The sequence below is a fragment of the Petaurus breviceps genome, unplaced genomic scaffold (genome assembly GCF_028583685.1).
Source record: "Petaurus breviceps papuanus isolate PSGF00001 unplaced genomic scaffold, PetGlider_PUasm1.0 90762, whole genome shotgun sequence".
NCBI lineage: Eukaryota > Metazoa > Chordata > Mammalia > Diprotodontia > Petauridae > Petaurus > Petaurus breviceps.
Window position 1 is genome coordinate 461,898 of NW_027187339.1, and position 14,318 is coordinate 476,215.

Here is a 14,318-nt window from a genome sequence, read left to right on the forward strand (position 1 = left end):
AAATAGGGGAACAAGATGAGATGATCTCAAACCACTGCCACATTCTCTTGGGATCAAAGTAGAGAGCTTCCTGAAGCTAGGAAAGGGAGTTAAAAAGTTGTCATGATTTATTTCCTACCATTATAGAAATGGATAAGACAACCTGGGGTCAAATCTCAGTTTTGACACTTACTATCTGAGTAACCCTGGTCAAGTCACTTAGCCTCTCTATGCCTCAGGCAATTCCTCAGTATTTCTTTATTAAGGCACAGATGAGCTTTGATTTGTAATGGTTGAGGGATCATAGATTTAGAGCTGGAAAGAACCTCAAAGGTCATCTTTTCCAAGTCCCTCATTTTATAGATAAGGAAAACTGAGGCCCACGGAGGCTGAGTGACCTCTCCAAGGCCATATAAGCAATGAGCAACAGAAGTGGGATTTAAACCCAGGTCTAAAGAAGTTTTTGACACCAGAAGCTCCTCACACTAGGTAAATTACAGAGCACTTAATGCAGAAAATGCAATCACATCATAAATATCTTGGGGATCCAACTGCTTTATAAACATACTGCTGGAAATATTAACTTTGTGAGAAGAAAGGGCAATCAGGGGTCCTCTGAGGGAGCTCCACTGAGGAAAGCCTTCAGTTCTAGAGCTGAAAAAGGGCTCAGAAGTCACTCCTCCATGTGACAGAGAAGGGGTCAGAGAGGTGAGGTAACTTGGCTGGGGTCCCCCAGTGGTCAATTAACACAGATATTTTGGCTACAAATCCAGCCCTTCCTCTGCACCCCTCTGTAGCAAAGGAAGGGAGAGCTTAACTGTGCTGGGACCGGAACTGGGACTGGATGCAGACACAGTCCTCTGCTTTGCACGTTATTCAACAAAAGTATTCAGAGTGATGAAAACGGCACCAGTCGAAGAAGCAAGAGACCTCAGTGTGAGGCCCCACTTTAACACCAGCTGGCTTGCAATGCCGTGCTGATGTCAGCTCTTGGGCCCAGCTGGTTCCTCCGTAAAATGAGGGGATCAGATGAAATGATCACAATGTTCTCCTCCAGCTCTGAAATGCTATGACTCTACAAATAGTAATGACTCTCATCATTCCATGTGAAGTGAGATGCATTTACACTACGCAGTACAAGGCCTTCAGTGTTTCCACACTTCCTCCCACACCCTGTTCTCTTAGCTGAGGACCTTTCCTTTTATTATAATGAAAAAAATTCTAAGAATATTCACTGTAAGCTCCCTCTTCTCTCTTTCTGTTCATCTTAAAGCCCCTGGACATCATCTCCCACTCACTTTTCCTTTCCAAGTGTATGACAAACAGGGTGGCCCTTCTTGCTAAGGCCAAGCTCTGTACAAGTACACCTGATTCCATCCACTTTTGTCTTCTCTAGCAGACTGCATTCTCAGTCATCTCCTGTCTTGAATCCTCAATCTCTTCCTATCAATTGCATTTTTTTGCTGTCTTCAGATATACTCAAGCTATCATCCCCTATATATATTTGCTGTCTCTACTTTTTCTTCTCTCACTCCTCAACCTTTTGCAATTTAATTTGGCTTCTGTTTTCATCAGTTAACTGAAACAAGTTTTCTACAAAATTACCAATGATCTTTGTCTCTAAAAAAAAAATCTAATTACAAAGTTTATTCGTTTGTAAAAATTAAAACTTTTCCCCCTCAATTAACAAAAATCTGTTTTCTCTCTTCCTACCTCCCCCTCAACCCACTGAAGAGGAAAAAGAAAAGCAAAGCAAAACCCTTATAACAAACATGCATAGTAAAGGAAAACTGATTCCCATATAGGCCATGTCCAAAAAAATACGTTCTCACTTTGCACTTAGTCTATCTCTGTTAGGAGATTTCATAAATTTCCTTATGAAACTTCTAGAATTTACACTGGTCACTGAACTGATCAGAATTTTTAAGTCTTTCAAAGCTGTTTGCCTTTACAATGTCGTCATTAATAGTATAACTTCTTTCTTTGTTTTGCTTGTTTCATTCTACATCAGTTCATACAAGTCTTCCCTAGGTTTCTGTGAAACCATTCCCCTTCCTCATTCTTATAACACTGTGGTAGCCTATTACATTAATATACTATAATTGTTCATCAATTTCCCCCTCCCCCTCCCAAAAAACCACCCCCTTAGTTTATACTTATTTGCAACAAAAAGAGCTGCTATAAACATTTTTTCCACATGTGGGTCCTTTTCCTCTTTCTTTGGTCTCTTCATAGGGGATGGGAAACCTGTGGCCTTGAAGCCTTGGGTGCAGTCTTTTGAATGAGTCCAAGTTTTACAGAACAAATCCTTTTATTAAGGGGATTTGTTCTATGCAGTTTGGATTCAATCAAAGGGTCACCTGTGGTCTCAAGGCCACAGGTTTCTCACCCCTGCAGGGTATTGGCCTAGTGGTATTGCTGGGTCAAAGCACATGCACAGGTTAGTAACTTTTGGGACATGGTTCCAAATTACTTTCCACAGTTCTACCAACAGTGCAATAATGTTCCTGTTTTCCCAAAGCCCCTTCAAAATATGAAATTTTCCTCATTTTTGTCAACTCTGCCACTCTGATGAGATAATCTCTCTGAATTATTCTAATTATTGGTGATTTGAAGAATTTTTTCACATAGCTATTGATAGTTTGTAAATTTTCCTCTAAAAAACCTTCCTGCTCATGTCCACTGAGATTGATCAGTTGGGAAATTGCTGTTATTCTTATGAATTTCAGACATTTTCCCTGTGAATTTTAGAAATGAGACTTTTATCAGAGAAACTTGCTGCAAAGACTTTTTCTTCTCAGATACTGGTCTCCTAATTTTGAGTGCATTAGTTTCCTATAATCTCTTCATTGCCAAATCTGATGGTCTTTTCCTCTGAAAGTCTTATCCTTCTTCTAAAGGTCTTCTCCTCCTCTACCTATTGGCTGGCATTTTATGCTGTTAACCACCTTTCCCTCTTGGATGAGTCTCCTTTCTGATACTGTCCTCTCCTAATTCTCCTCCGAGCTGTCTGACTGCTCCTCAGTCTTCTTTGATGGTTCATATCTAAATCAAGCTCTCCACCAATGTTCTGTTCTAGGCCTTCTTCTCTTTTCTCTGTACACTCTCTCATCAAAGTTAACCTTATCCACTCACTCGGGTTAAATTATCATCTCTCTGTAAATAACTCACTATCCATAGACCAGCCCTCAGTCTCTACCTGAAATTCAGTAGGAAATGTCCCAGAGACACCGCAAACTCAATATACTCCAAACTGAACTCATTACTTTTCCCCAAATCCTTTGTCACCTATTTCATAACCTCTGCACTGTCCTCAGCTATTCACTCTGTTTCATTCCATATATCTAATCAGATGCCAGATCCATGGGATCCATCCCACACACTGCTGACCACGCAATATTCCTTTACTCAACCCACTTCAGCGACTTCCTATTGGCTCTAGGATAAATATATATGCTCCTCTTCCCTTTCTCACTGGATGTTACTCTTCCCTGCCCTGTCATTCTCGTTCCCAGGGTAATTCCACCAAACTGGGTCCTCATGTACAACACTGCCATCTTCTGACTCTGTGCCTTTGCATGAGCAGTTGCATTTGCCTAAAATGCCCTCCCTTCTTTACCTCTATCTTCTAGAGCCCTCCCCCCATCTTCCTCTGCGATGCAGCTCAAGCATCACCTTCTACATAAAGCCTTTCCTGATCCCCTGATTAGTGCCAATCTCCTAAATCACCCTGTTTATATACATATTGTATCTGTCCCCTTTAGGCCACATGTCTTTGTATTTGTCATTTCTGCCACTGGACACTGTGCCCCTTCTAAGTAGTGTGGCTGCACTCTAGTACTGATATTTCTAGCACTGAGCAGAGCTTGGACTCTAGCAGAAAATGGATACTGGGCTGTTTAACATCTCCTTTGACAGGAGACAGGCTTAAAGGTTTACAAAGCACTTTACCAATATTACCTCCTTTCAGCCTTTCAACCTAGTATTATTTCCCTTTTACAGATGAAGAAATTGTAGCTGACAGAGACACAGAGCTATTGTCTACAGCAGGATCTGAACTCTAGCCTTCCTGATTCTCCAGGGCCACCTCACTGCCTCGGAGATCCCCAAATTCAGAGTTAGACGAACAAACAATAAATGGGTTTTAGAGTCTCCCCTGCATTTATTTAATTAGCCTTTATTGAGTGGTTCCAAACTTGCCTGACTTTCCTTTGCTATCCAGCAGAGGGGGTTGTTGCTACAGAAATTGGCCAGGCTGCCCTAGCCCTGCAGCAGGTGCAGCCCCTTCCTGAAGCCTGCCTCACAAAGCCACAGCAGAAATCTCTCCACATAGGCCCACTTGCCAAGTACCTGGAGGTGCCGGAGCTCTCTGGCAGAGCTGCATCCAGACTGACAGGGCTGGTACTGTTCCTCTCGCTGCTCTCATAACCAGATTCCATCCTCTGGATTAATCGAGGATGCTGGTCCATAAGGTGAATACCAGGTCGGGGGGGGCCCCAGTTCTTGTGCCTGAGGCTCGGCCCATTGGTTTTGGGGTCATAGGCAGTTGGTTTGTTTAGTTCATTTGAAGTAAACTCTTTAGCTAGCCAAACCAAAGAACAAAAGTGGGACAAAAAGGGTGGATTTAGTGTTACTTAATTAACATTCAAAGATACCCCTGAGTACCTCATACCCAGACCCAGAAAGAGAGCCAACTGATGGCCCTTCTATACCATCACCATCTCCCCAGGTTACTGTGGGTACGTGCACTACTCACTAATAATGCTTCGTACCCAAAAAGAAGCCATGTATAGGGGTAATAATGTACTTTGCTGGACTTCAGTGTCAAGGTCACTGTCATTCTCCCAGTTACCCAGCAACACACACAGGTGTCATTCTTCAATCACCATTTTCCTCCAGTCCCCATACTCAATCCTATGGAATCAATGCTTGTAACTTCTCTCCTTTGACACTGCCGCCGCCCTGGTGCAGGCCCTTACCTCACATCTGGACTACTGCAATAGTCCGCTAACTGGTCTTCATACCTCAGGTCTCAGCCCACTCCAGTCCATCCTCCTTTCAGCTGTCAAACTGATCTTCCAGAGATCATGTCACCTCCCTATGCAATAAGCTCCAGTGGCTCCCTATTACTTCCAGAATCAAATATAAAATCCTCTCTTAAAGGCTTTTAAAGACCTTCCTAGCCTGGCCCATTCTTCTCACACTTTACTGCCCACCACATATTCTACGATCCAGTGACACTCCACTCCCTGTTGTCCTTTGCTTATACACTCCATCTCCCAACTGGCTATCCCCTTTGCTTTGCCCGAAATTTCCCTTCTCCTCATCTCCACAGGCTGGCTTTCTTAGAGTCACAGCTCAAACTCAAGTGATGCATGACACCAATGTCTCTTAATGCTGGAGCTTTCTCTTGGATAGTATCTTTAATGTAACCTGTCTATAACCCATCTGTGCGTGACTAGCACTGACATGCCATCTCCTCCATTAGATTATGAGCTTTGTGAAGGCAAGGGCTGTTGTTAGTTTCCTTGTATCCCACAGTGCAGTCCTTGTCACACAGTAGGCACTTAATAAATGCTGCTTCACTGGCTTGCTAATCCATTTAGAAAGCATATGGTTTCTACATATGTGGTTACACTAAGTCAACTTTGTCCCCCTATCCAATTCCTCCTTTACCCCCTTACCTGGGTCCTCAGAGAATGGGCTGAGCTGGGTATAGCCACAATGCTTCCTTTTGTCCTTACTGAAGATGCTGTCAATATTCAGAGACTCACGTTTAGGTCTCCATGTTGGACGGTACTTGCTGGATGAACTGGATTTAGATTCGCTGCTGGTGCTCTCTACTTCCCAGTCCTGACAGTGCAAGGGTAGGCTCCGAGGGGGTCGTTTGTCAGCTTGGTCTCCTTTTCCCACACAGGGAGATCCTTGGTTGGTTTGGGAAGTCAGGGATGGTCTGCTATGGATGATATTGCTGACCGTTTCTTTAAAATCCTTTAGTCTGTTGGTGCTGCTGGGTGGCTTGGGGGCACTCCTAGGGGCTTGCTTCTCCTTCAATGTTTCTCCTAAAGTCCACAGATGAACCAGCACAAACACAGATCCTTGTATTACACTAGTAGAATCATTATAAATATTCCCCTTAATGCTACACCTACATGGGGGCTATGAACAAGAAGGTACAGATTTCATCAGCTCAAGAAGTGGTAGGGATGGCCAATGAGGAAACAAGGACTAACCTTCACTGTGGTACCCAGAGGACTGTGGCTCATCACCTCTCCTCCTGGTCCGACTGGAGTTCCTCTTCCGTTCTGTCAATGAACCCTTTTTGGCTATGTGCTTCTGGTTACATTCACTGTCAGTAAGATGTCCTGAAAGAGGAGCGAATGTGAGGGGGAGAGCAGAAACATGAACTATTCCCACTGTACTCTTGAAAGCAAGACTTACCTGACCCTGACTCCCACCCTGGTCAATGGCATCATTTAATTTCAACATCCTAATTCATCATCATTTACTTCTATGGAAGATCAAATGAGATAATATTGCAAAGCACTTAATACAGTGCCTGGGCACACAGCTGGTGCCTAATGAAACATAAGGATTGAGGGTTGTCTAATTTTGCTGGTTTATTTTCACACTCTAAATAAAAAAAAACCACAGCTTGGCTCAACACTTTTAAAGATAAGATGCAAACTAAACTCTGGATCCAATGTTACTCAGAAGGCCCACAGTCCTGGTATTAGTATAGGATTGTTAGGACCTGGCACTGACCTTTTATCATTCATGCAACGCTTAAGCTAAAAGGAACACAAAAACAAGGCCACTTCAAGGATCCAAGTACTCGCAAGTGGTAAAAACTGAAAGCAGAAACCTGGCCTGATTCAGCAACATCAGCGGCCCAACCTCCATCACGACCTGAATCTTCAGGTATTTTCCTGAAGGTAACAATACAAAGGGGACAGCACCACACATGTACACATACTCTGCTCTAAGGTCGTTGGCTGTGGACAAGCCACACTGCACTTAGCAATTAGATATGAGAGAAAGTGGAGAAACAAAAAACAGTTGTGGGAATAGAGAGGGTAAGACAGATAAAGAAGAAAAGAGAAGAAATGAACTTTTTGGACTAATTGTATGAAAAATGATCATCTTCCATGTTTTTTTAAAGTTTTTGTTTTTTAACCTACACCAATATCCACCACAATGCTCCCCCCCCCCCTTTTTTTTTAAAGAAAACACCAGTTTAGGATTGGGGAGGATAGGAAAGGGGAAGGTGTACCTGTAATTTCATGCGTGAGAAAGGATAGCAATTCCCTCTACCAATGCATATTAGCAAATATAGTTTTAATTTAATAGTGTTAGAGAGCAGCTGAGGGCCACTAAAGTTAAGAGATTTGCCCACAGTCATAAAAACCGTATGTGTCAAAAATAGGACTCAAACACTTTTCTCCAAGGCTAGTCCCACACTTCCTATCATATAATTGTTAACCATTTTATTTTTTTGCTTTTTGGAGCAGGGGAAGGTAGGGTAATTGGGGTTAAGTGACTTGCCCAAGGTTACATGGCTAGTTTTTCTGTTAAGTGTTTGAAGCCGGATTTGAACTCAGGTCCTCCTGACTCCAGGGCTGGTACTCTATTCACTGCATCACCTAGCCACCCCTACACCCATTTTATTGAATGCTGGTTTTTTCATCAGGAATGTTTGAAAGTCTAGAATTCCCTTATTTCACTGAATATCCATTTTTTTCCCCCTGAAAGGTTACTCTCAGTTTTGCTGGGTAGGTGATTCTTGGTTGTAATCCTAGCTCCTTTGCCTTCCAGAATATCATATTCTAAGTCCTCCACACTTTTAATATAGAAGCTACTAAATCTTGTGTAATATTGACTGTGGCTCCATGGTATTTGAACTGTTTCTTTCTGGCTGCTTGCATTATTTTCCCCTTGACCTGAAACTTCTGGAATTTGGCTATAATATTCCTGGGAGTTTTCATTTTGGGATCTCTTTCAGTAGGTGATCAGTGGATTCTTTCAATTAATATTTTATCCTCTGGTTCTAGGATATCAGGGCAGTTTTTCTTGATAAGTTCTTTAAATATGATGTTTAGGACTTTTTCTTGATTGTGGCTTTAGGTAGTTCAATAATTCTTAAATGATATTGCCTGGATCCATTTTCCAGATCGGTTATTTTTTCAATGAGGTAGTTTGCATTCTTTTCTTCTATTTTTTCATTCTTTTGATTTTGTTTGATTCTTGATGTCTCATAGAACCATTAGCTTCCACTTGCCCAATTCTAACTTTTAAGGAATTATTTTCATCAGTTAGCTTTTGTATTTCCTTTTCCAACTGGCCAGTTCAGCTTTTTAAGGACTTGCTTTCTTTTTCCAAGCTGGTGATATTTTTTTCATTATTCTCTTGTATAACTCTAATTTTTTTCCCCATTTTTCTTCTACCTCTCTTACCTGATTTTTAAAATCCTTTTTGAGCTCTTCTAGAAGGACTTTTTGGGCCTGAAACCAATTAATATTTTTTTCTTTGAGGCTTCGAGCATGGGCGTTTTGACACTGTTGTCATCTTCTGAGTCTGTGCTTTGATTTTGCCTGTCGCCATAGTAGATTTCTATGGTCAGGTTTTGGGGTATTTTTTGCTCATTTCCCAATCAATTTCGTGACTTTTAAGTTGAGCTCTGCTCCTGGGGCACCAGGGGCACTATCCTATGCTTCTTGCAGGGGGAACAGGGAGGAGGTGGTGGCAGGAGTCTGTTCACTGGCTATCTGCTCTGGACTCTGGGGTCTGGTGGTTCACAGTTACTCTCAGATCCCCTCTTCTAGGCTAGCTGGCTGCATGCAAGGCCCTGAGCCTGCCAGGCCTGACCACTAGCCTGCTGAATTGGGAATGGAGGCCCTCACAGCTGCCCAACTGTGCTGCTGGGTCTCAGGTGATGATCTGTGCTAGGGTTAGGGACATCCCACTGGCTTGGCTGGACACTGTCTGTGCTGGGCTGTGCTCCCCTTTTATTCAAGTAAAATAGATCTTTCCTGCAGTCCTCCTAAGTTATCTTGGACTGGAAAATTGTTTTACCCCATCTTTTTGTGGGTTCTGTCACTCCAGAATTCATTTTGAGGTGTGATCTAAAGTTGTTTTGAAGAAAACTGGGGAGAGCTCAACCTGCCTTTTCTCTGCCATCTTGGCTCCACCTGATTGCCATCCATTTAAAAATTCAATATATGCCCCTCAAAAGAAAGGATAATGCTTGTGTAAACTGTCTAAAATTGTGTCCACTGCAAGAATATATATAAATATGACTTGATGTGACAGTAATGGTTAGCATTCAAAGACAGAGAGGCAGAGATTCCCAAATCAAATACATCTTGGTGACTCTGAGACCATCCATTCCACAATGATTAGCTGGAAACCAAAGCTGAATCAACCAGATGCATTCAGAGAAAAACAATGAACATTTAGGTAAAAGACAGGCTTAGGAGGAAAATGCCACCTAGCTGGGATGCTGTTGCCATCACACAGGTAGTACTCATGAATTTATAGATTGGGAATTCAGTATAAAAATCTATATTCACACATAGGAACTTGTGAAGAGTCACATATGGACAATTGGTTATCAGAAACCTGACGAGGCAGTGATGTTCCTTTAATCAAATGCCCAGTGCTCTGTCTTGTTGCTTACTCTGACTCTCTTCTTACCCTCTTCCAGGTACCTACTGTGAGCACAGGAAGATATATCAAGTTGGGAGAAATGGACTGAGAGTTATGCTCCTCCCTAAAGGGCTCAGTGAACAATATGAACCTCTCCTGTGACTGAAGCTACAGGGTCAACACCGACATAGAATCTACGTGCTCTGCTGAAACTAGATGTGCTGCCCTAAGGCCTCACCAAGTAATTTAATTTTGTGCTGTTCTATCCTATCACATTCTAAAAGCTATTCAGTGTACAAGATTCCATATGAAAATGTAGTCTCAGTAATTAAGCTTCTGGGAATATGGGCATTGCTTTGATACCTTACCTTTACTTTGCATTGCAATTATCAGTTGCCTCTGTGCCCTTATCAAACACTGTACTGATTCCTTCTGAATAGCTTGGGTATTACCTCAGCCCTTCCCACAGATCGAAGCTACTTTCTCCATAGTACTCAGAATGATACAACAGACATTTCAGTGACTATTGGGTACAAAGAACACTGGTTGGTACTCGGAGAGATAGAAAGTTTAGATTAAGACAAAGTCCGAGTCCATGGAGAACTTATGATCTAATAAAGGAATGAGATACTAAAACAGGTAACTCACAATATTACATGAAAAGCACATTGGGTATATAAAACAGAGACACGTGAGATCTGAAGACACAGATTATTACCAACCAGGAGACTCGGAGATTTTCTGGAGGAAGAAGCATCTGAGTTAGGTTTTAAGAGCTAGAAATTTAATGGGCAAAAAAAGGAAAAAAATTTCAATAGGTAAGGAGGGAACAATATGAGCAAAGGCCAAGAGGAAGGAAAGCACAGAGCGTGTTCGGGGAGGAAAGAGAGAGGGAGAGGAAACAAAAGAGAGAGGAAGGGAAGAGAAAAGATCCAGTTTGGCTAAAGTGTAGAAGGGAGTGACAGGAGATAAAACTAGAAAAGTAGAGCAGTATAAAATCAAAAGGCCTTAAACATCAAGCACAGAAATTTAAATTTTATTTGATAGTTAAAACAAGAAGCCACTGAAGATTTTTGAGCAGTGGAGTAACATGGCCATATCTCTGTATAATAAAGATTATTCTGGCAGAAATGGGTAGGATGAATTAGAGATAGAAGGGAGTAGAAACAGGGATATATTTGGAGGATGCTGCAATTGTTGAGGAAAGTGGTACTGAGGGACTATATTAGGGTATTAGCACCAGAAAGAGACCTGGCAATGTTCTAATGGGATAAGAGAAGCCAAAGAGAGAAAAGAGTCATACCAAAGTTATGAACATGAGAACGAGTTGAATGATTTTGCCACACATTTATAAGAAAAGATAAAGAACTTTGTTTTGGACATGCAGTTTGAGATATTGATAGGACATTCAATTGCAGATGTCCTGCAGAAAGTTGTGGGTCTCAAGTTAAGAAAAGAGCCAATTTGGGATTGGAAACAGAGATTCTGGAGTCATTTGTACAGCAGTGGCAGGTGAAGCCATGGAAATAAGTAAAATTCCCACTGGGGACTAAGGAGAAAGAAGAAAGGGCCAAGGAGAGGCAATCCCTTTGAGTATAGCCCCAGGAAGGAGTCAGAGAAAGAGAAGCAAACAAAGAACACCAAGCAGAGGTTAGAGTAGTAGGTGAACCACAAGACAACAGTGTTTCTGAAGTCAAGGAAAGAGAATATTTGCCATTGTGTTCAACAGTGTCAATAACTACAAAAGAGGTTAAGAGGAATGAGAATTGAAAACAAAAGCCATTGAATTTATTAATTGGTCACTGGTTACTTTAGAAAGAGTAGGAGAACAGAAGTGGAAGCCTGATTTGCAAATGACTGAAGAGAAAGTGCGGCAGCTAGGGGTTGGAGTGGAGAGAACACTAGGCCTGTGACTCAGCTTCCTGAGTTCAAATCTGTCCTTGAACACTTACTAGCTGTGTGACCCTGAGCAAGTCATTTAACCCTGTTTGCCTCAGTTTCCCCATCTGTAAAATGAGCTGGAAAAGGAAATGGCAAACCACTCCAGGATCTTTCCCTAGAAAACCCCAAATGGGGTCATGAAGAGTCGGACATGATGGAAACAACCCAACTTTGAAGAGAAAGTGGGTTATGAGGAAGTACAGTCATCAGGTGTAGGCAACAATTTCAAGAAAGGTGGGTCAATGGCTGAATGGGACAAAAAAGTTAAGGGAAGGAATTTTTAGGAATGGAGAAACATGATCATGTTTGTAGGCATATAGGGAGTAGCAATGATGAAGGATAAGATACACGATTGTTCCAGTAAGGTCCTAGAGAAGTCAGGGAAATGAAATTAAGGGACTATGTAGAGGGATGAGCCTTATTGAGAAGGAGGATTGCTTCTCTGTGATGGCAGGAAAGGAGGAAAGGTAATGCTGCTGAGATAAACTGAGGAAGTTTATGTTGGATGGATATCTTCTAAGTAGAATAAAGGGCCTGGCCTGTTCATAAGCTCTAAGGATAGAGGATAGGAAGGATTCACAAAAATGAATAATCTAATTATAGATCATCTGCTCCTCTTTATAATTTAAAAAGAATGGCAGGCATATGGACATGTCTCCCCTCTATCTTCAAACCTCTTCTTTACCCTATAGTCCCCTCTCTCAGGACTCTTCATACAGAAATACCAAGGTAGAAATGCAAACAGAACCATGCACATGCATACACAGGATTGTCAGGGCACTAAAAGATCAGACTAGCGAGTCAGAAGGACAGTAACAACCTTCATGTCCAATGGTTTTCAATGACCTGTGCCTAAACAGGTCTGTGTAACGAGAAATAATTCTTTCAAGGCTGCTCCATGACATTTTCACACCCACACTCAGTCACCTGAGCTCCTCCCTCCTCTTTCTTATATCAAGCAGAGTCATGTCAGTTTCTCCAGGTGCTTTTTCTTGGAGGAGCCTCACTAGACAATTTCAGTCCTTCCATCTTTACTGGGTCCCTGGGACTCTAGTGACTGTTGTATTAAACCAGATGAACCTCTTCCTTCATTCCCCCCACAAGCTTCCTTACCTGTGTCTCGGCTGCTCTGAGACAAAGAGTCATTCTCCACATTGTAGATCACTGTCCCCTGGGAATCAGATGAGAAGTGACTGACCACAGACTCATGGTGGGAGTGTTTGCAGGGGTAGCTATCTGTTGATGAATCTGTCCGGGTATCACTGGAGATGGAAGGCTCCCTCCCTGAAGAAAGAAGAGACACAGGCAGGGCACAGAGAACAAGACAGAAATGTCAACAGTGGTAAGAATACCAAAGTCAAAGCATCCCAAGACAAATGGGCTACAAGGTTACATGTAGACCCCGGCTTACAGACAACCTATTTAAACAAAAAGCTGGTGAAATCCCAGTTTTAATTTATGAAAAACCCCAGGGCTTGTGGGGAACATATGAATTAAGAAGTAGAGGAAGGGAATTACCTGCAAAAAGGCCAATTTTTAAAAACTTATCATTATGATTTCCCTGCCTCCAAAATCTCCCTGTGCAATTTTTTTTTCATTTTTTTGTAAAGGAAAATTATACTGACTGAAATTCTAACAATTAGAGATTCATGTGGGTTAACAAGTACTCTTACTATTTGTTTTAGTAAGCATACCTAATAACTTAGGTGAATTATTTACATAGGAACAGGAATTAATTTAATTAGATTATTTTGCTCCTAACATGTAGGAAGATTGCATTAGAAAAGTAAATGAAGGTTTTTTTGCATGGGGAGTCTAGAGGTTGCAGACTGGGAAGATAGTAGACTTTTGAACCATGGACTAATAATAATAGCAATTACAGCTAACATTTATACAGCACTTATTGTGTGCCAGGAACTGGGCTAATTGCTTTACAATTATCTTTTGATAATCATAATTTTATCTTTACAACAACCTTGGAAGATATGTGCTATTATCCCTATTTTACAGGTGAGGAAACTGAGTCAAACAGAGGCTAAGTGACTTGCCCAGGGTCACAAAGTTAGTAAACTTCTGAGGTTGGATTTGAACTCAGGTCTTCCTGACTCCAGGTCTGGTGCTTTGTCCACTGCACCATTTAGAGACCTGGCAGCTAGTGTGGAAGACTATGGATCTGGGGGAAGTTGAAGACACTCTTGATTAACTACAACTTATAATGCATATATCTTATTTTTACATAATAAGTAAGCATATTGCCTCCCCTACCAGACAGTGCGGTCCTAGAGGACAGAGACTTGTCTTTTGCTTTTCTTTGTACTCCCACCTCTTAACACTGTAGGTGCCTAATAAATGCTGACTGGCAGACTGACAATGGATTCTAGTAGAAAAGATGAGATAGGGATGTGGAGCTGAAAAGATGCCAATGCAAACTGTGCCTAATTTTGCCAAGGGCTACACAGTCCCAGGCACAGGCTGAGAGGAGGATAATCTCTTCCTCCTCACTAGACCAGAAGTCAGACTTTTCCAAACAGATACCTTACAAATTTCCGCAAGATAGTCCATTCATGCAGTGGGATCTGGCTATGCTACATTTGGGCCTTGTAAACAAAAATCGCTCATTGTTAGGGGCAGCTAGGTGGCACAGTGAATAGAATACTGGCCATGGAGTCAGGAGGACCTGAGTTCAAAGCCGGCCTCAGACACTTAACACACACACACACACACACACACACACACACACACACACACACACA

At 41.9% G+C, this 14,318-nt stretch overlaps 1 protein-coding gene across 12 annotated transcripts in view; it reads right to left on the reverse strand.

Annotated features, from left to right (window-relative positions):
- LOC138146396 (ubiquitin carboxyl-terminal hydrolase 54-like) overlaps window positions 1-14,318 on the reverse strand; it is a 129,299-nt gene that overhangs the window by 13,958 nt on the left and 101,023 nt on the right. For all 12 annotated transcript variants that reach the window (XM_069068234.1, XM_069068237.1, XM_069068231.1 and 9 more), the window contains 4 exons: window positions 12,679-12,849; window positions 6,213-6,344; window positions 5,664-6,041; window positions 4,330-4,561 (listed from right to left, as the gene is read on the reverse strand). In XM_069068234.1, coding sequence (XP_068924335.1) covers window positions 4,330-4,561; window positions 5,664-6,041; window positions 6,213-6,344; window positions 12,679-12,849 — 913 coding nt within the window. The remainder of the gene's footprint in view (window positions 1-4,329; window positions 4,562-5,663; window positions 6,042-6,212; window positions 6,345-12,678; window positions 12,850-14,318) is intronic.